The sequence below is a fragment of the Camelus dromedarius genome, chromosome 9 (assembly GCF_036321535.1).
Source record: "Camelus dromedarius isolate mCamDro1 chromosome 9, mCamDro1.pat, whole genome shotgun sequence".
Taxonomy (NCBI): Eukaryota; Metazoa; Chordata; class Mammalia; order Artiodactyla; family Camelidae; genus Camelus; species Camelus dromedarius.
In genome coordinates this window covers 8,430,522-8,452,290 of record NC_087444.1, presented here as the reverse complement: position 1 = coordinate 8,452,290, position 21,769 = coordinate 8,430,522, and the positions used below count along the sequence as shown (strand labels likewise).

General features: G+C 44.6%; 1 protein-coding gene across 1 annotated transcript; it reads right to left on the bottom strand.

Moving 5' to 3' along the window:
* Positions 1-269: 269 nt before the first annotated feature.
* Positions 270-4,794, bottom strand: GPR88 (G protein-coupled receptor 88). The gene is made up of 2 exons (XM_031457694.2): positions 4,428-4,794; positions 270-4,037 (listed from the first exon to the last, which is right to left on the bottom strand). The coding sequence occupies exon 2, from the start codon at positions 3,966-3,968 to the stop codon at positions 2,817-2,819; it is 1,152 nt and encodes a 383-aa protein (XP_031313554.2). The 5' UTR covers positions 3,969-4,037; positions 4,428-4,794; the 3' UTR covers positions 270-2,816.
* Between the last annotated feature and the right edge of the window lie 16,975 nt (positions 4,795-21,769).

Genomic DNA, 21,769 nt, shown 5'->3' with positions numbered 1-21,769 from the left:
GATGCCTCAGTACAAAACAGAATTATTGTCCATGCACACACTTCATTTTGGAAGGAGAGAAGTGCTGGGAGGAATACTATCACAGCAGAGAATTTAGCCATTAAAGGGGCGAGGGCAGGGGTTGGGAGTGAGCTACGTGTCTTACCAGGCATATCCCTAAAGGAAAAAAGGAGAAAAGGCGAAGCAGGGCAGCCCACAACAGCAATTAGGATTTTTTTTATTCCTGAGTGGATAATACGCACTTTCATTTAAATAGGAACACAATCTTCATTACCTTAATTTGTAAAAGCGGTGACTCCCAACACTCCCAGCTTTCGCCCAAGTAAGGCATTTTTAGACACATCATTGCTACTTGGAAATTAAAAGTGAATCAGTCCTGTGGAGTTAATTACCAGTAAATACAACCTGAAGTAGGTCTCCCACATGGCACTGAGCCACCACGAGGAGGTTCTCAGTGTTAGCCAGAAGCACTGCGAGATACCAGGTATTTGAAAAGCTAAAGTTTACATGCTTGGCAAGTGTTTATAGGAACTGGGGGGAAAATTGTAGCATCCACAGTAAAGAACAAGGACAAAGGCTTAATTAAAAGAAGAGCTTTTTGATAGAGATTTAGACAAGTGTCCTCCAAAAAAGGACGATCTTCTCCTCTCTGTTGTTACCGTGTATTTCCCAAATCAACTATACTTACAGAAAGGACATTATATCTATTTCTTTTTAATGCTGACATACTTATAAAAGGTAGAAATAATTCTAGAAACTAAAAGTAAAACTAAATAAAGACGGAACAAAGAAGACACTTTCATCCCCAGTGCTTTGGGATACAGTGCCATCTGTCATCGTGTTCTCCAGGAGGTATGCGAGAAGACCAGAGACAGAAGAAAAAAACTCAGAGGAATAGTTGTCTGAACTTTAATTAAGTATTTGAATCAAGAAAAATGGGAACAGATGAAACCTTAGTAAGAGAGAAATGGTGCATGCACAAAGGGGAGAGATTAATAAGATGACTGCTGATCTACTGGTGATGAACGTAATTGTTTTGTTTTGTTTTTCTACAAACACGTCAATGTTTCCTGCAAGTCTCGTAATTATTCAGATGCACAAATGTTCCCATGGTCTTGGCTTACAGGAGGGCAACAACGCAAGCTGTTCTCATTCCTGAATTACACAGGTAAACAAGGCTGTTCGGCCCCGGATTTGATGTCGTTAGCAGTCAGAATTGCTGATAGATGATTATTTCATTACTTTACTCCCACTTTCGTTTTAGAAAGTGATTTCACACAATTCTGCACTTCAAATAGTTCTAAGTAAATTTAGGAAACTAAAGAGGAAAAGGACACGCCTCAAATCATACATTTTAGAACAGACTCCTAATTGAACTGTTCGTTTTATGCAACTGAGTTTATAACACCTTGAAGAGATACGATATCCATGTTAAGTGTCATGGTCATACATAGGAACTACATTAAAAACAGAGCTACCTTCTAACGTGTGGCTTGTCTAAACCCTGAAAGAGTGCAGATGGCTCTGCAGAGCCAGACCATATCATTGATCCATCTTGACTGTGGTTCCATTTGCAAGATAAAGTCCCACCTGGGAGTTTTCTCATAAATTGGGTCAAGACAAGAAGAACTCTAGGTGGCCAGAGATGTCTCTGGGTCTCTTTTCAAATATTTGAAGGCCACTTCTCCTGGTGTCTGGAAGAAGTAAAAATGTCCTTGTCGAATGGGTATTGCTTTAGTATACCACATGCCCAGTAAGTTGTAGCATCTAAGAGCATGCAATGGAGGTTAATGTTAGCTATGCAGTCATGGTGTATTCGTGTTTGATTATATCATGTGCACTGAGATATTTTAAATGTTAAAGAGAAAACAGGACTTATTCTCCTTAGCAACCATTATAGTACAGAATGTTCACAGCTGCAATCACACTCATAAGGCAAGGGAAGTGATGACAAAATGAGGGTAGCAACAAGTGTGCATGCTACAGAAAACCTGAAACTGGTACCTAAAATAGATCAACCCCCTTTTATTTCTTCCACAATTCCACTGCTGGCTCAGACCATCGATCAGCACAATGGAAATTTGTCCCTTTAACCCTCGATGCCAATTTTCAGTCTCAAAAGTGCCAAAAAGGGGTGTAAAATAGTAAATCTGGATTTTATTTTTCTCACTGGCTAAGATTCAGTTTCACTCAGTAATGACTGTACTTTTATAAAATCCCCTTTTAAGAATAAAGGGCGTGAGGTCTTACTAGTAACATACTGGTGTGCACATCTGCGGCTCCATTCTTCAGGCGACAAGGCTAAACTTAGAAGCATCATCAAAGAGAGGTTAATTTCTAAAACGCTTCACAAATATTATTTCCTTCATCACTATTATTTCCTTTGGCTCATGCACACTCAAGGGCCTTCACATAGCTTATAAGACGATGAAAGTGGAAATGGTAATCGTGTTATCGAAGCTGTTTTTCCAAAACAGTGTTGAAATAAATTAACCGGTTCTTTCAAAATGTCAGTATGCAAGTTCTTGAAGTTTCCGGTGTTTTGACTTTAGGATTTCTCTAAAACACGGAAACAAAGGGCAAAAATCAGGTGGCGGCCGATAATGTCCTCGCGGACACCTTGTAGGGATAAAACCTTGGTTCGGGTCTCTCCCTGGGGTCGAGGCGAAATCTTCGCACAGATTTATTACTGGTCTTCGCCCAAAGGAGTCTCCTTTCAGGCAGGGGATACTTTACAAGGCCGGGAGGCGGTGGTGACCAAGGACGTTGGAAGCCGGGAAGCCGGGACGCTCCGCTTCCCGCGCGCCCTGGCCGGGTCACCAGTGCTGGCCGGCGGCGCGGGTGCCCAGCTGCGCCTGGGACACCGCGGGCACGGCCGTGGCGGCGGCGGCGGCCGCCGCCGCGTCGCCGACGCCGGGCAGGACGGAGCGCACGGAGCGGCGGAACTCCTCGTTCCTCCACGTGTAGAGCAGCGGGTTGAGCGCCGACAGGGCGCAGCACAGGAGCCAGCTGGCCGCCTGCACGCCCCAGGGCACGGGCAGCGAGAAGCCGCTGGCCAGGCTCACCCACACCAGCGGCTGCGTGGCCAGGAGGAAGACGCAGCAGAGCAGCAGCACCGACAGGCCGCTGAGCCGCCGCTGCGCCCGGCGCGGGTGCAGCGCGGGGGGCAGCGGCTGGGCCTGCGCCGGGTGCGCGGCGCCACCCGGGCCCGGCGCGTGCGGGGCGCCCGGGAAGGCGGCGGCGGCGGCGGCGCAGCCGGGCAGCTGGTGCAGCAGGTGGAAGTTGAGGACGCTGACCCGCTTGACGCTGACGCGCACGCGGCGCACGATGCCCAGGTAGCAGTGCAGCAGCAGCGCCGTCTGCGCCAGCAGCGCCGCGGCGGCCAGCAGCGCCGGGTAGTGGATGCGCGGGGGCGCGGCGCCGGGCCGCGGCGCCCAGGGCGGCAGCAGCAGCACGAGGCCCAGGGCGAGCGCCCAGGACAGCGCCAGCATGCCCGCCGTGTGGCGCCGCTGGTACAGCGCCTGGTAGGTGGCGGGCGCCCGGGTGATGAGCAGGTAGCGGTTCAGGGCCACCAGGCAGTGGGACAAGAGAGACACGGTGAGCCCAAGGCCCAGCAGCCCGCCCCGCAGCAGGCGGTAACTGCCCCCGGCGCCGTCCCAGTCCCCGGGGGGCTCCGCGGAGCCGGCCGGCAGGAGCCCGAGCACCGCCTCCTGCGGCATCCAGAGGGCGCAGACGCTGAGGTCCGCGGCGCAGCCGTTCACGATGAAGGCGTTGCTGGTCGTCTGCAGCTTCCGGAAGGACGACACGAGATAGATGACCATGCCGTTGGCCAGCGTGCCCCCGATGGCCAGGCCCGAGTACAGGAGGGACACGGGGATGCGCCGGCCCGCCCACGACTCCTCTTCCTCGCAGAGCAGCAGCAGCGACCCTCCGGTGGTGGAGGAAGTGGACGTGGAAGAGTTGGTCATTCTGGCCAACTCTTCACACTTCGCTGGCTAGCGTCGGCCTCTGGCAGCGCGGCCCATCCTGACACTCGCCTGCAGTGGGGACGAAGGCATCCTTTCAGCCCTCTGCCACTGACACAGAAGGCTGAAGCAGAATAATGGGCTGGGGGAGGGGGAGAGAGGGAGCTCGAGGAGAACGGGGGAGGCGAATGACAGGTGCCTGCCTCGGAAATGTCTCCAGTGCCAGGAGAAAGTCGTCTTTACATTCTTTGCATTCAGCAGGTACCAGGGAAACCCTAGGACAGCAATACAAAGAACAGCCTCCCCTTCTCCCTCTAAACACACACACACACACACACACACACACACACACACACACACACACACACAGATATTGCTAGAAGAAGCCCCTAGTTTCCAGGAGAAAGCAGAGACAGCCCGTCTGGGGGAAATGCCAAGGCAAAGGGATTGAGGGTCTCTTACTTTTGATCTGGTCCTTAGCTGGTGGTAGCAGAGGGAAGGATGCCAGGAAATACCTCCTCAGCATCTGTGGTCCTGAAATCAACAGGAGAAACTCAGCTGGGATGAGAGCCAGGAGCAAGTGCCTCCTTCTCCAGTGCGGCATCTGCACACATGGCTCTAGGCAGAAACCAGGAGCTGCAGGGAGACTTCTCAGCTGGCAGCAGGGCTGGAGGAAGTCAAGTGGAGGGCTGCAAACCCTGCGGGTAGGCAGGTAGGCAGGCAGCAGCAGCAAGGATGCTTGGCTGCAAAAGCAGAAGCTGAGCTCAAGAGGAGAGCACCCTGTGCTCAGAAGCAGGAGTGGTGGCTGATGTGGTGAACCCACTCGAAGCTCCCTCCTGCTCAGTTATACATCACCCGGGGAAAAGGCAGCCTTTCCACGCTTGCCATGAATTATTCAATAGCTTCTAACTTATGAAAGGAAGAAAAATATCTTGCTCAGAAACTCCTGTAATTAACAAGTTTCTCTGTCTTTTCTCTGTCTCTCAATCACCCTATTTTTCACCCGGCTTCATTTTTCTTCCATTTTTTTCCCCTCCCATCAATGCTAGAATAAAATTTAATACACCCACAATATATTTCATCCCAGACTGATGCATTCTGGGGGCGAGATTTTTCTGAGAGATCAATATACTTCTAATATCCAGGACTGATCTCTTCCATCCCATATTTTCAGCAAGAATTACTTTATATTCTAACTGAAATTCATTTTTTCTTTGATAAGGTGAGACATAGATAATTATCCACAGAAAATCACCAAGTCTCAATTTAAATCATAATATCAACTTTTTTCTCCTCACCAAACTCCTTTCTAGAGTGTGGCTTCTGTTTCAGTAATGAATTAGTTAGAAGGTAAAAATGAAATGGTCTAAAGTCTACGTACAAGTGGGTGTCTGGGGGAAAGCAGGGGGCCTGAATGATCCATCCACAGTGCAAATGACAAAGTTATTTCTTCCCTGCAGAACTTTTCATCTTGTGCTCTGTCTTAGGTAGAGATTTGCAGTCTGATGTTGGAATCTTCTACTTGGGAAATTTTTCATGAACATCATCATCCCCCGTAAATCATTTCTCACTGGGAAAATCATTTATTTGAAAATTGAACTCAATATGGAATATGGTAACGTGGCATAATGGAAAAAAAAAAAAGCTAGGTGGGCTTTTCACGACACCTGGATTCTAAGCTGAGTGTCCACCAAGTAGCCTTGTGATGGATCGTTTTCATCTTGTTAAATAAGAAGTTTCACTCGGTGACTTCCGACGCCCTTTCTGTGGCAACTGTTTTTGAATCCCTGTGCATAAATTTGACATTCTCCGCCCTAGTCTGACACTTGAAACATACCTACTCTATCTAACATGGAATGTAGTCTCAGGTCACGAGGCAGGAGTCTTTTCCAATCTGTCCCTAGGGGACTTATTCAGGATAAAGCACAAAATGCACCTCCTCTGCTTCCCTCCATCTCTTTCAAAAACAGTGTCAGTGACTGTAACTCTGGTGGGGGCAGGGTGGTATCTAAATGGAAATTAGATGAGTTGGGGGATTGCCAGTGTTTTTTATCTGTTACTTGTCTTTGTTGAGGCTTTGAGTATATCAAACACCACAAGCCTGCAAGAGAGTTCTCTAATCATTTACAGTTAAAACTTGTCATGGAAATAAAAATTTCCTCTCACATGGCAGTGGAGGGGGGCGGTGGGTGTTCAGATTCCAGGTCCTGAGTCTCCGCTGCTGCCTTACTTGGGAATGAGTGAAGTCCTTGCTGGGGGACTCCTGTGCCTTGCAGTCACACACACTCCTGCCAAGACCCTGCCTGCTTTAGCCCTGGCCTGGCAGCAGCCAAATTTTTGTTTGGGGATTTGTTATTATTTTAAGCTACTGAACTTACATAATGTAAGATGGGGATTTTTTTTCCATCTTATTCCCAGCATCAGAACAGTACTCAGTTATAATTAATATACTTGTTATTGAGTCAACGAATGGATGAGTGTATAAATGATTTCATTTTTTTCCATGGTGAAACACTAAATGATTTTGATCAGTATCTCTTTCCTCCTACCCCTGCAGGCACTTGCTCTGTGAACTCCCTCTTCTGATGCGTCTCCAGTCTCTCTCCTCTCCACTGCTTACTCTCCATTGGTTTTACAGAGGTGCCGACTCCACTACATCCAGTAACGTCTCCCTGCACTTCACCTCCTTCTCCAGGTGCCTGCACAGCTTGCTCCCTTTCCTGGCAAAAGTGCTTGCTCTCTGCTGCTACTTCCTTTACTCTCATGGAATGCCCAGCCCACCCTGCTTTTGGCTCTCACCACAGAGACAATTTCCAACTGGCCAAAAGTCTACTTGTATATGAAACTGCCTCCTGGGCATGTCCATGTCCATGTGCTATGGGCTTCTCAAACAGATCCCCTAATCTCCTTTCCAGATCAGTCCCTCCTTCTTCTGTGTTCTAGATCTCAGTGACCGGCATCACCAATATCCTGGTGCCTAAGTTAGAATCTGAGCTAGCATCCTTAACTCCTTCTTTTCTATCTTCCTCCCAATATCCACCAGTTACCAAGTGTCAGCATTCTCCCCACATTTCTTTTTTAAAATCTTTTCACTGATCTTTATTTACCCTGCCACTATCTGGCATCAGACAACCACTGTCTTCTTCTTTAAGTTATCGCAACAGGCTCTTAACTCTTCTTGCAGTCTTACCTCCCACCAGCGAGATGATCTTTCTAAAACCAAAAGACATCCTTTGTCATACTAGATGTTTTTATCTGTTTCCCATCCTCCACTCTAATATACATTCCTTGGAAACGCGAGCTTTACTGTGTCCACTACTATTGTTAGCAGCTCCCAAGAACGATGCCAGGCAGGCACATGGTAGACCCTCAATCAACATTTATAGGGAAAAATAGTAAGCAGATGTCACATTCTGCTTGAAACCTTTCATTAGGCCCCTTTTGCCGTCAGAAGAATCTTAAGTATATCATTGCTAATGCTGTACACATACCATGTGTACCAAGTATTGTTTTGAGTATTTTTCATCTCCTGTTTTATTTCGTCTTTATGCCAGATCTGCAAGGTAGCCTGGCTTGGGCCTAAATTTGCAGACCAAGGCAGGAGTCCCGATAGACATCCATATGCCATATGTCTAAATATTTTAAAATCATAAATCAAGCTATCAAACTGTTAAACATGTCCTATTCTCTTATCTTGACAAATAGACTGGAAAGCCAGGCTCAAATTTAGTATTTTCAGATTTATAGGTTGTTCCATGCCACTGGAATGTGACAACCTGGAGAGCTTGCCTCTCGCCCACAGTTCCCCTCCTCTTTTTTCCCCACTCTGTTCTGTCATCACGTGCTAGAGGGGCCTCATTTTAACATGGGACACTCCAGCCTCCCCACCCTAGTGTCATCCACAGCCTTGTCACACAGCCACTCCTTAGCTATATTTCAGACCTAGGATGGTACCTGGAAGGCACAGTCAGTTGTCAGAAGGGCAAAGCCAGAGAAGAGGTCCATGTAGCTCACGGAAGTGTGTTCATGGCCACCAGGCAGGGAGTTCTGGGCTCCTGGTAATGAACGTGGTCTAGAAAGGGGATATGAGGTCTAGGGGGCCTTGTACCCTTAAATTCATTTAATAGATGAGAAAACAGAGTCACCAAGAGGTTAAATAACTTAACCCAGGATCAGCTTGGAAGCGGCATAACTGAGAATCAAACCCACTACCCCATACTTAACCACCACACCACACTGCCTCCCTTGGTTAAGTTTAATTTTCTGAACATGGATTAGCTGCTGGAGGTTAAGCTGATGGAACAAGGAGATCAAAGCTATAGAGGTTTAAAAAAATAATAATTCACAGAGAACGGGCAGTCCAGATGGAAGACAGACCTACTCCACAGGGTAATCTAAAGACCCAGGCGTCGTCTTAGTGTGCCACCATCCCTTAGGGTGACAGTATTCAAAGTGTGGTCCCCGACCAGCGGCATCGGCATCACTCAGAAACTTGTTGGAGATGCTTCAGACCCACTGAGTCATAATTTCTGGTGATGGGGCCCAGCCACCTGCATTATCACGAGCCCCCCAGGTGACTCTGACGTGTGCTGCAGTTCACGAGCCACGGCCCTAGGATGCTATCCTTGTCTGCGTGGCTGATATATTTTTTTTTACCACTCCATGGCCACATTCCGGTTGGTAGGAATGGGATTAAAAAGAAAGAGGGACAGCCATCTTCCTTTTCAAGGATGTGATATAAAAACTTCACACATCACTTCAGCACACACTCCCGTGACCAAAACTTTGGTCACATGGCTGCTCCTTGCTGCAAGAGAAGTAGGTCCACTCTAGCTGAGCACTCGTGTGCCCTGCTCAAACTCAGGATGGGTAGGAGAAAGGAGAGAATGGACACTGGGCAGTGGAGGGGGCAGTCGTCAGGTTTACGCAGGTTGAAACCTGCAAGTTTAAAACGAGGCATTATTATTAGGGCCTATTAACACAGTGCCTTGAACACACCAGCTTCTCAATACCCTTTGAAAAGATTTGTATCTGAAAAAAAAAAAAAAGATTGGCTGGCTCTGAAATACAAAAAGAAAACTTTGAGATAGAATTAACTTGCTATTATGTGGAATCTGAAAAAAGGAAAAAGTAAACACTGATGAACTCATCTACAAAACAGAAACAGACTCACAGACATAGTAAACAAACTTTTGGTCACTGGGGGGAAAGAGGGCGGGAAGGGATAAATTGGGAGTTGGAGATTTGCAGATACTAACTACTATGTGTGAAATAGATGAACAACAAATTTCTTCTGTATAGCACAGGGAACTCTACTCAATACCTTGTAGTAACCTAAAATGAAAAAGAATATGAAAACGAATATAAAGTATGTATATGTATGATTGAAACATTATGCAGTACACCAGAAACTGACACATTATAACTGACTATACTTCAATTGAAAAAACAATAGTCAACTGCAATTCAACTCGTTGTTTATAAATTAGTTTAAGTTGGAATCAGGATCCATTTCCATATTTGGTATGATTTGTAATGGGGCCTGCAAAAGTGTTGAGGTCTGCAGGAGTCTTCAGACAGTCCCGCCTAAGTCACTGTGCAACCTCTCACATCCTCACCGTTCCACCCTGTCTCTCCCTCCTACACCTCTGCTCTGGCCGTGCTGCTGGCTTGCCATCCCTGAGTGTGGAGTGTGCCCCAGCCTCCCCTCTCCTTCCCATCCAGGCGTCTCCATTTGTTCAGTGCATGTTATTCCCTTGCCTGTCTCTCCACAATCTGCCCTCACTTTTGTCCATCGAAGACCTACTCAGCTTCCAGGCCTGAGCTCAGACCTCACCTTGTGCAAAGAGTCTTTCTTGATCTCCACGATGGACTGTCCACCCTACGTGCCCCGCCGCACACCCGAGCATATCTCTACCCCAGCCAGACTTCTCAGCTGTGGTTATTCCCTCTCCAAATGGGACGCTAGTCAAGAACCAGACCCTGTTTCCGCTCAGAGGCCCTGACACGTTCTAAATACTTAAACATGTGTAGACTGAATAGGTCCCTTGGGCACCTCTGATTGATGCGATTTCAACCTCAATTTTTTTCTCAAGAGGTACAACCAGCATCAGTCATGCCTCAATGCACTGCAGTTTTTCTCAAATACTTTCAATGCTTCATGTACCACATCTTCATGCTCTATGCCCCCAGATTATTTTAAATAGAGCTTTTGTTCATAACAACACCCTCTTCCATATAAACCCACACCCACCCCAGAGGGGACCCAATGTGGACTTTCCTAGTACTCAATTTCATAATCCACCGAAGTAAAATCTCGCAACTGTCTCACGTCCTTCGGGAAACCGGTGGGTAAGTGGCAGCTGTGACAAATTGCTCCCTCCTGTTGCCTTCCCTGACTCCTGTTAGCCAAGCCACAGAGCAAACTCCCTGAGCACCACACTGAGACCAAGCCCCACTGCAAATCCCAGCTGTATTTCCTCAGATCTTGGTCTCTCAGAAGGAACACCACTGGGAATCATGGTGGTATGGGTCAGTTTCGACTGTAGTAGAGGTTTTTCAAAGGAACAACAGCTTATGTTTTACAGCCAAATCTGGGAGCAATTCAACTATATGTGAGCGTTTTACCAAAAGCTCAATGGTATAGTTTGTAGAAATTATGAATTTAGAGACCCATGAAGCTGGAAATGTTTTCCATCCTGAAGCACTTTACCTGGGGTACATGCGATCTTGTAATGATGGTTCTCAACTCTTCTGCCCTCAGAGAGAGTCCTTATTTTGTTCTCAGTGACTGCAGCTCACTATGGGAATACAGCCGGGGGAGTGTACTGTGGGGCGTAGCTCCCACCTAGGGGCTGCCTGGCCCCCCAGGGTATCTTTGGCAATGTCTGCAGACATTTTTGGTTGTCACAACTCAGGTAGGGGAGTGTTATTGGCATCTAATGAGTAGAGGTCAAGGAAGCCGTTAAATATCTCACAAGGCACAGGGCAGACCCCTACAACAAAGAATTATCCAGCCAGAGAGGATCAGAGTTCAAGGTTAAATCCAGAGATTGTTTGTTATTCGCATGTGTCTTCCAGCAAGTCATTTCACCTTTACAAACCTTAGTTTTCTCATTTGGAAATTGAAGATAATGTCACCTACCTCTGAGGGAGTCTTAAAGTGATTAAATTTAAGCAAACAGCTGGAGTGGCCATGAAGTGGCCAGGGTGTAAGTGTGCCACACCTATTTGTGACAAAGGTGACTCCCTGCATGAGGCGGGGGGTGGGGGATGGCCCTTGACAGAACAAGGAACAATCTGCGTGGGAGAAGGTGTGAAACATAGTTTAGATGAACCATTCTCCAACTCTGAGAGTCACTGCTACAGGAAGTCCCTGTAAGCATTTTAAAGGGACTGTGACCCTTCCTAAATTTGTGTGGAAAAATGTACTTGTATATTTGTGTATTCTTCTAGAGCAAAGATGAAAGAATTTTATTAGCTTCTCAAAGGAGATTGTAATCCCCCAAAGATTAAGAACCATTGATGTCATCCAGTCTCCTCTCTTTACAAAAAAGAAAATTGAAATTGAAAGACAGTGAATGACTTACCCAAAGTCATACACATAGTGACAGACCTGTGCTTCAGACCAGGTTGGCCTGGGACACTAATACAGGTGGCCCCAACCGAGGCGGGCTAAGGGATAAATTGGGTTTACCTTGTGACAAAATGACATAGTAAACACAGACACAGTTCCTCATTCTAGTCCTGTCAACTTACAAATCTCTACATTTATCTTTTCAGTTAAGTGAACTGTGATCTTCAAATCTTCGGTACCAACCCACCTGGGTCTGGGTCAGAGCTCCTGCTGGGGCCTGGAAATCTGCATTTGAACAAGCTCCCCAGGCCAGTCCTCCCTACACTCGGATTTGAGAATCACTACAGTGAAGGATGTATAGACTGAGCTTGTTAGTTTTTGAGTGTTGATTTGTGAAGCTGCCAAGGCATTTCTTTTCTGAACTACATTTTCAGCTTTTCCAGGAAAACCAATTTGAACTAAAATTGCTTTGGCTTGGTCTCTGTCCAAAAATGACTTTTTTTCCAGTAAGGGTTGAATATAGTTTATTTTTTTAAATCTGCTTAAAAAATATTTCTGTCTGATAGAGATGGGAACTGGATGGAGAAAGTTTCATGTCGTCCAGTGTTTAGGAATTATTTTAAGTAATTTAAATGATGAGATCAAATTACTTTAAAAGGGTGCTGTCCGTGTGCAGGATGTATTTGTGTGTGTGTGTGTGTTTGTGTGTTTTCACATGTCACTGATAAGAAAAAAGATCATATACTTTTGGGTGTATGATCACAATTATTGTCATCAGTAGTTAGAGTTAAGCAGGATGGACAGGATCACGAACAAAATAACAAGAAAAATCCAAGAAAGTTTCCTGTGATTTTCAAGTCTAAATTAGATTGATTAGGAAATTAACAAGACAAACAGGATCTACTACACTGCTTCTACCTCATCTAGGCGATCAGCAGTGGTTAGAAAAACTAATGTTTTCTACTTTCCTCATCTCAGGAAAACCTGACGCGGAGACCCCTTTTCTCAGCATATTCTTTTATTTTCTAATCCTTGAAAACTTTCTCTGGACACTGGGCCAGCCCTGTGAGCCTTGGTGAAAGCAACTGCCAGCTATGTGTTAGAAGCCTCCGTTGTGGGATTTAAGAGTTGAAGCCACTGTCCCATTCTGACTGCTTCTTATACAGCCCCACATCGATGTCCCACAAACACTGGAGATAACACTAACCCTTCCTGTGCTTGCTGCCAACTGGGGTGTGGAGTCATCGCTGATTCTCTGCACGCCAAGTACCCTGTGCACCGCCTCGTATCTTCCCAGCCACCTCCACGCCCCCCCCCACACACAGTGGGAAATCTAAGTGTACACACAGACCCAGCCCTGCCAAGAGGCTGCTCCAAACGTCCAGCTTGTCTTCAGGCGGGGCCAGCAGTGTTCCGTACTGTTCCTCTGGCCGGTACTCCTGCACCATGCTGTTCTCCAGGGCTGCCTGTAGCATTTTCATCCTGCTATGCAAGTGGAGCGGACGCTTGTTTTGATGGCCCAGCAAACACCTCCCTCCACACACCTTTTTGGGACTAGAACTCCTGTTAAGGAAACAGCTCTCCTTCACTTGATTTAAAAGGGACCCCAATCCCAACCCAGTGATACGATTTCTAAGTCCAGGGGTGAACGTGAGTCCCTTCCCAGGGGTGTGGACTGGAGTCTGAGAGTTAGCCAGTGCCCCTCCAGGTTACTGAAGCTTAAGCTGCAACAAGCAGCAGCTGTCAGTAGCCCTGTCGTCCGCCGTGCAGAGAAAGAGAGAGGGCGTTCCTGCTGGTTTCCAGATCCTGGTTCCAGCTCTGCCGTAGGTCCAGCCACTTCCAAGCTCCTTGAGTCCTAAGCTGGTTTATGGCAGATATTTCTCAAAACCCTCACCCCCACACACAAAACAAACAAACAAAAAAACCCACACAAAAAAGACACAGACAAACAAAAACCAACCAATACGTGATTAGATAACTTCCCCAGCTGGGTTGTGAACTCCTTGAAGACACAGATGAAGGCGTGGAGAAGATCCCTTCTCATCCCTGCCCCTCTTCTTTTTATTCCCTTATTCTCTTGGGTTCCCAGCACAATCCTTTGAGGAAGATATTAACTGGTAGTTAACAAATAGTTAACTATAAATAAATATAAATAGTCTCTTAATTCTCAATCTAAATCTTGATTTTGAAAGCCACCCTGAACAATTAAAAATCTTCTTTTAAAAGAACATATTTTCTTTTTGATGTGGGGGAGGTAATTAGTGTTACTTATTTATTTATTTAATGGAGGTGCTGGGGATTGAACCCGGGACCTCATGCGTGCTAAGCACATTCTCTACCACTGAGCTATACCCTCCCCCCTTAAAAAGACAGTGTTAAATGGTTGGAAACCTTGTTTTCCACCCGTCAATTTCTTAACCCTACTGTGCACCAGTAATTAATGAAGAAGTTCTTAAAAACCTGTTAAAAGCCTAAAAGAGCAATTTGAGGCCCCATGCCCCCACGTTCTGGTATAATTACTCTGAGGTAGGACTTTGGTGTCACTATTTTTAAAACAAACACCACCCCCCACCCCAGGTGACCCTCTTGCAGCCAGAATTAAGAATCATATTTCAGTATGAATCTCACGTTATAACTGTTTTAATGTTAAATTTATATACATCCTTTAAACCAGCCAGTTGAGGAAATTGCTGGGAAAGTTACGTTTTGATAAAGTTAAAGTGTCTTCAGGCCCCTGTTCTTGCAGTTTCTATATGACCCCTCCAACACAACCCCTGTCCCATTCCCTTAGTCAGTTTTGTCTGTTTGTGGGAAAGCGTTAAGCACGCAGTTCATTCATCCTGCAAACCATCTCTTCTCCTCTTGGGCCCATCTTAAAGTTTAGAAAGGATGGCCCCTGCTGGGGCAGAGAGCTGGTGGGAGCCAGAGCACCAGATGGCTCCACTGGCCTCAAGATGGTTGTTTCTTCATGCCGTGTGATAATGCAGGCAAAGATTTTGCGATGTGTCTACAAGCATGGGGATGCCAGAGATCGCAGCAACACCAGAAGCTAAGAGAAAGGCATGGAACAGACTCTCTCCTAAGCCTTTAGAGACAGCATGGTCCATCAGCACCTCAGTTTAGGGCATCTAGATTTCAGAACTGCAAAGAGAATATATTTCTATTGTTTTAAGCCACCCAGGTGAAAAAAAAAGATTGTTGTTCCTTGCCAGGTGAACAGATTCAGGTTTTTTATTAGGGGATAAATACCATTTACTCCTACACCTCTTCCTGTCTTCAAAAGCATCTCAGCAAATGCTTGCTACTCTGGGAAGCCTCCTGTGCCCGCTCGCTCTCCTCCAGTTTTGTGCACGCTGCCTCCTCGGGACTGTCAGCATTTCCCAGGGAAAATGTGTCAGCGGACTGGAAGGGCATGGTGGAGGTGTCTGTGTTCCTCACAGGACTGTGAACTTGAGCACAGAGGTTTTTAGTTCACATCTGTAGGTCTTTAGCAGCTTCTCAATAAGCTTTGTTGAATGAATGAATGAAAGAAAGAAATATGAATCCACAGTCAATTTGCCAATCTCTGTGCATCAATATGAGTTATTTTCTTTGACTCCTTTCTCACTGTCTCCATTCTTTCCAGACCAGCAAAGACACCAGCAACAGCAGCCCATGGAACTTTCCCAAAACTTTTCTGATAAAGGCTCTTCACAGTTCTGCTCCCAGCAGGAAGCTGCCCTGAACCAGGTTTCACTCTGACTTCTAGATCAAATGATGAAAAGTCTATCCAAGAAAATGAAATCTACGGAGCACTTAACTTCTGAAGCACTTGGAGACAATATGGGAAAAAAAGAAAAGTGAAGTGAAATAAAAGGGTTCAACCCATACGTCTTCTGAGGCAGGTACCTGGGTGAGCAACAAAAGGCATATGATCTTAGTTAAGGATGCCACAGCTCAGTGAGGGGGAAAAAATTATAGTTCACCGGAACCCAAGTAGGAAAAAGCTTTCTGAAGAAGGTGGAAAGTAAGCCGGCCACTAAAAGGACTGACGCTGCGTGGCACATAAAAATAGGCAAGAAGAAGCCTTAATGCAGAACTCAGAAGGGACAGGATCTATTTTTATCCAGCACGTCGTTTGGAACACTGAGCCTATTTGTGCAGGAACAAGAAAACACATAACATTTCGGATGTTCAGATAGAGTCATTATTTAAGTACAGAACATGCTTTAGAAAAACTTCTGGAAGTCTAATCTCTTATCACAATTTCCTCAGGTTAGCAGATTTGAGGGAAAGGAGAGTTTGAATCTTTTACCTTATATAGTTCAGATTTTTTACAAGAATTATATTACTCTTTTAAATAAAAATAACATAGTGACTTAAAGCCCCAATGTATGCTTTCAATGAAATATTCGATTAAATGGGATTCTAATTATGATGTAAGTCAGGTATATTAATGCACAGTGTTGGAGCCCATTAAAACCAAGAGAACAGTACAATTTGGAAAAGAATTGCCCAGGGTTTATTATTAAGACAATGTTAAAATGTATATTAAAAATTCTTTAAATGGCCTGTTTATTGGATGTTGCTCATTGTTGTGTGAGTGCTAAAAAAAGAATGCCTTCATTCACTCAAGCATGTCAGAAAGGGGGAGGGAAGGATAGATTAGGAGTTTGTAATTTGCAGATACTACTATATATAAAGTTAGATAAACAACGAGTTCCTGCTGTAGAGCACAGGGAACTATATTCAATAGCTTGCAATAGCCTATAATGAAAAAGAATATATATGTGTGTAACTGAATCACTGTGCTGTACACCAGAAATTAACACATTGTCAATCAACTATACTTCAATAAAAGTGCATGGGCAGGTGGCTATGGAAACTTCAAACCCGAACTCTCTTCTTTTGGGCCAGCTAATCTTTTTCAACACTGCATTAAACATTTGTTTTTTTAATTTCAAGAGTTTTTTTCCATCATGTCTCAATGTCTGAATTCTTGGCCTTTTTTGATTTTTCATGCCAGCTGATACTCAGCAAGAGATGATTAATTTATGTATACATCTCGGAGACTCCCTGCCTTGAAACATGCTCTACTTTCAAAGCAATAAAACCTGGCACGTCTGGTATTTTATTTTGATGCGCTCGTTCACAGCATTCAGGCCATATTTAAAAGAGACTGGCAATGTGTAATACGGTAAAAAGGTCAGGTGATGGGTTTTGGTGTTAATTAAGGCTGTGTTTAAATTTGGGCAGTTCTTGCTAGTTGTCATGACCTTGGACAAATCACTTCACTTCTGCATGTCTATTTCTTCTGCCTAAAATCTCTCAGGTTTTAACTATACTGTAAAACTTACTATAAAACCTTCATAGTAAGATAGCTTATAGATTGACTTATAGATTTATGGCACTTCGTACATCATCTGGCTTATAGTAATCACTCCAAAAAATGTATTCTTAACATCCCCCAAAGGCTTAACTGCTTTTGCAGGTCTGCACATGCCAGGCTGCAAATCTAACTGGGATCTTCTGAACTGACAAAATGTCTTGCTCGTAGGTCTTTGCTTTAGAATATTCTGCCTGGGGACTTTGATTCCCACCTGTGCAGGGTGGCTCTGCCCTGGGACCGGCTGAATGGGAGCCCCATGGGCATCTGTAACTTTCTCTGCACAAGCAGCCCTGTTGTTTCATTAAGAGTGGTTTAAAATTATCTTTATTTTTTATGTCTTAATTTTTTTTTAATCCATGTCTTTTTGTTTGATGTATTCTTAACTTATTTTCGACTATTCTACCTCATTCTTTTAAATCTTCAATTCCTTAGTGGTATTATTTCACTGCCTTTTTTATCCTTTAATTTGCCTCTCATTTTAAGCAGTTTATCCACTTATATAAATATTTTATCATTTTAATTCATATTTTGATTTTTTATTGAATTATATTTTATACTTATTTTTCCAATATTTTTTATTTTAATATTTTTGAAATTGCAATATTTTAAAAACTGTTAAATCTATATTTTTATTTCTCTTACCTATTAAATAATGGGTAAATATTCAGGGAAAAAAATTTAGACTAGTTCATTTCTGAAAGCAGATTCAGGGAATTTTTCCTACTCCAGTTTGCCATGAGAGGGATTAGCATATTGGAGACATTGGGTGGTGGCACGTCTACCATGACCAGGAAGGGATTGTCCAAATTTATCCATTTAAAAACAAAACAGAAGCCAGAACTCCGGTCCATCTGGAGCAGTGGAGACTCAAAAGGAGAGAGCGCCTGTCTCCTGGATCACAACTCCCCTCCACAAAGAAGTCTTCTGGAAACAGAGACTGGGTCAACTTCATAAGGTAAAACCGCACAGTACTTTAAACAGGCTTCAGTTACTACACAATTAGTTGGTTGAGATACAGGGGTACAAAAAAAAGGGTTCACATGGCCAGCCTGAGCCTGGTTTCCTTACATAAGCCTGCTTTCGCGCTTAGCCTTGGCTTGCGCCTGGGAACTTGACTGGTAAACAGATGCCTGTGCTACAGTCAGACTTGCCCTGATGGTAAGGGTGGTTCACTGTCCCCGGACCACGCAGACAGTAAGGTTTACACAGAACGCCTGCTTCCCTTCTGCAAGTCTGGAATCTTGGTTCGTGCTGGGTGCAGGGTGCTTATGCGACCAGCCCCCAGTAAAAAACCTTGGGTGCCCAGCTAGTGTCTAATGAGCTTGACTGGTAGACAACACTTCACATGTGTTGTCACCAGCGTTTGCTGAAGAGCTACGCACATCCTGCGTGGCTCCTGGGAGAGGGCTCTTGGACGCTTGCAGCTGGTTTCCTCCGGACCTCACTCTGTGCAACTCTCCCCTTTGCTGATTTTGATTTTCCTCCAATAGTAGTAGTCTTAGCTGTGAATTCAACCACATGCTGACTCTTGTGAGTCACTGTAGCAAATCAGTAAACCTGGCAGTGATCCTGGGGACCCCAGCAAATGGGGTTTCTCCTGTCTCCAGACTGGCTGATAAGTAATTAGTTCCTGGCTTAGTAACAGACTTTCATCTCTCCTCCAGACCAGATGGTGGAACCTTCCTATTTTGGTTTACCTTAACAGTTAATGGTCCTAACCACCTGCCTCTTAAACAGGAAAATCAAGGATAATTTTTCCCCATCAATCTGACTGTCAAAGAGATCCAAGTATTCTCAAGTCTCAGTTTGTCAGCTTGTGGATGGTCAAGGTCCGTCTCAGCAGTCCCGCTTCTTGTCATGACAGCACAGCCATCTCGGGGCCAGCGCCCCTCACTCAGGCTCTGGTGTGGTATCTGAGAAAGAGCCTGGTGCTCTGTGCTGACGGGACAGAACCTCTGAGCCCAGGCATTCTGCCACCCACGTCTCTGCCCTGTTTTACGGTTTCTGCAGTGTCGCCCTTTGACGAGGCCCCTGGGCGCTTATTCCTTGGTCACCGAAGGCCTGTGATGTAAGTGGTAATGTTAGCCATGGGCCAGGCTTCAAGCAGCAGGGTGAGTCTGGAATCAGCTGCTATACTTGTGAAAGAAATTGGTCTGAAAAGTGGCCAAGGGAGAAAGAGGAAGTGAATTTTATGTTTCCTCAAATCAGGAGGAACCAGGCCTTTCCCACCCTGCTGGTCACTGTCAGCAGACACCGTGTAACGTCACAGCCCAAGTTACATGAGAAGCTAATTGGTTGCATCTTTCTGAACAGAAAAAAACTGCCTGGAACTTGCCTCTTGGAGTAGGAGGCCTGTCTCAGAATGTGCTGTATGGTGTTAAACGTCTCTCTGCCTGCAAGAAATCTAGATTTTTTTTTTTAAATGGTTCCATTTCCTCCAGAGTTTTACTTTTTTTTTTCCAACAAAGATAAAATGGACTGGCTTCTTTAATCTCATGTTTCCGGGACCCCTATATCTTCCAATACAATACTTCTCAGTACAAAAAGCATATGTTATCCTTTGCAGCCTAGTCTCCATCAGCTCTCAGTAAAGGCCAGGTATATACTAGATTGATAGAGAGAAAGAGAGTAATAGACAGATACTCATATAGACTATTATTATACTATTCTGATCTCTGGTTTCAAACTGTCTTTTCAACTTTCTATTCCATGTACCTGACACAATCATTGCAGGGGATCTAGATGTCAAGATTGACAATCTCACTTGGAGAGAAGCTCTTTCTTTTTGAGAGCTATTCTTTAAAAAAAAATGTTTAAACTGCTTTACTGAGACATGAGTAATATACAGAACGCTGTGCATATTTAACGTATACAACCTGGTGAGTTTGGAGCTAAGTGTGCCTCCATGAAGACATCACCAGTCTGTGCCAGGAACATGTCCATCACCTCCAGAAGTTCCCTCCCATCCTCCTTATTATTATTATTGTTATTGTTTTGTGATAAGAAGACTTAAGATCTCTGTTAGCAAATTAGTCAAAGGGCACAAAGTTTCAGTTACACAGATGAGTAAGTTCTAGGGACCTACTGCACAGCATAGAGCTTACAGGTAAGCATCATGTATTATTCTTAACATTTTGAGGAAAGTAAACTCTAATCAGGCGTCCTGGAGCTGACCAAATGCGTGCACTTAGTGTAAATGTGCCCAAACTTAGATGAGAAAATCCACATCCTACGACATTTGAGAGGCTGTTCATCTCAGCTTTAAGTCCCAGCATCAGTTGCCTCAAAACTTGGCGTCCGAAGCCCCTTCTCACTCCTCTGCGATACGTCTGCTCCAATCTTTGAAGCCACCTAAAATCCTTCTGGGAGACAGCCATTACATAAACAAACAAAAAGCACTTGATAGATTGTTATCGCTGATCCTGAAGTGTAACGTCAATGTAAACACTTGCAGCTGGAGTCATTGCCACAGTTGATTCAACTCATTTCTCACGTAACAGCCCAGCTTCTCAAAAAAACTCTGATCAACTTGACTCACAGCCAAAGAGAAAGAGCAAGTGGCGAGTCGCCTCCATTTTGGTGGCACACCGGTGAAAACAAGACGTGGCGCGGGAAGAGGTCAATGAAGTTATGTTCGTCCGTCTAAAACCAGTTTCAAATAACTGAATTCTGCATTAAAAGCCGTCTTTTCAGTATCAGTTTTTATTTGAACTCATCGAAAAAAGTTTTAAGTTTTCTAGAAAAGCTATTTTTCCCCTCCTTGAGATGATTATCATAATTCAATCCATAAAGAAGGAACTGGGTGGGAATATATTAACATTTCAATCCAGCTCAAAATAACTTAATGCAATGATTTTCTATGTACCTTTCTCTGCCATGGGTGCCACCTCTATGCAACCTACGTGTAAATAAAAGTTTTCTCTTATGTTGTAAATTATATCTCGCTGTAATTGGAAACCTCCCTGGTTACTCTTCTGAGCAGACATGCAGTGACCAAATTCTGGCTTGGTTGAGTGTTGCCAAGAGGACTGCAAGGCTTTCTCAGGCATCGTTAACTCTGCCTTTCGAGGGCATCTTGGGAAAGAGCTCAGTCAACACCACAGAGTACTGTTCAGCTTACACACTGACAGTGGGTTTAAGTAGAAATTTTCAACATAGTGATGGTTTAATACAGGTCACCAAGGAAAGCATACAAGTGAGAACAATTATGAAAATACATTTGTGGGGCTTATCGTTGGCAAACTCATGTTCTGCTGTTTTTTGAATCCCAGCTGAATACGTATATAGTGTAGCCTCCCCAGATGTGTGTTGAGATTTATAAGTCATTTGATGTCTAAGCGTAACAAAACCATGAGAACTCAATGACCAGTAGGTGAGATGCTTGTTAGAACTAGTTAACTGATTTTTTTCCTATTTCTTTTTTCATAAGAACTCAATCTGTAGAAAAAGATTTTCTGCCCTTGTAGATAGGTTCATGAATTGGTAAGGAATCTCCTTCTTTAAGATATGGTCCCAACAACAACATTGGTACCCCAACTGTCTCCCGCAGTGTTGTGAGAACAGCTAACTGGCAGATTCCCAACTCAAGAAACAAAACTGTCTTCCCACCCACAAACTTTCCTATGTGTTCTGAAAATTTTTAAAAGACAAAAGAGAAGGAAAACCTCAGAAACATCACAACCCAAAGAGATCCAGCTTAATACATAAAATATCTCCAAGAAATAACGCGACTTTTTCCTCCCAAGCCAGCTATTCAGGGTGCATAGATAAAACAGGGGCGAGGTTTGTGCCATCTGATTTATTTCTATAATTTCTCCTTTAGGGAAGACAGCCATTCTTTCACAAAAGCAACCGATGACA

What these genes read in the sequence shown, in the direction of transcription:
- GPR88 (XM_031457694.2), bottom strand. Translation starts at nt 3,968, where the DNA reads ATGACCAACTCTTCCACGTCCACTTCCTCCACCACCGGAGGGTCGCTG.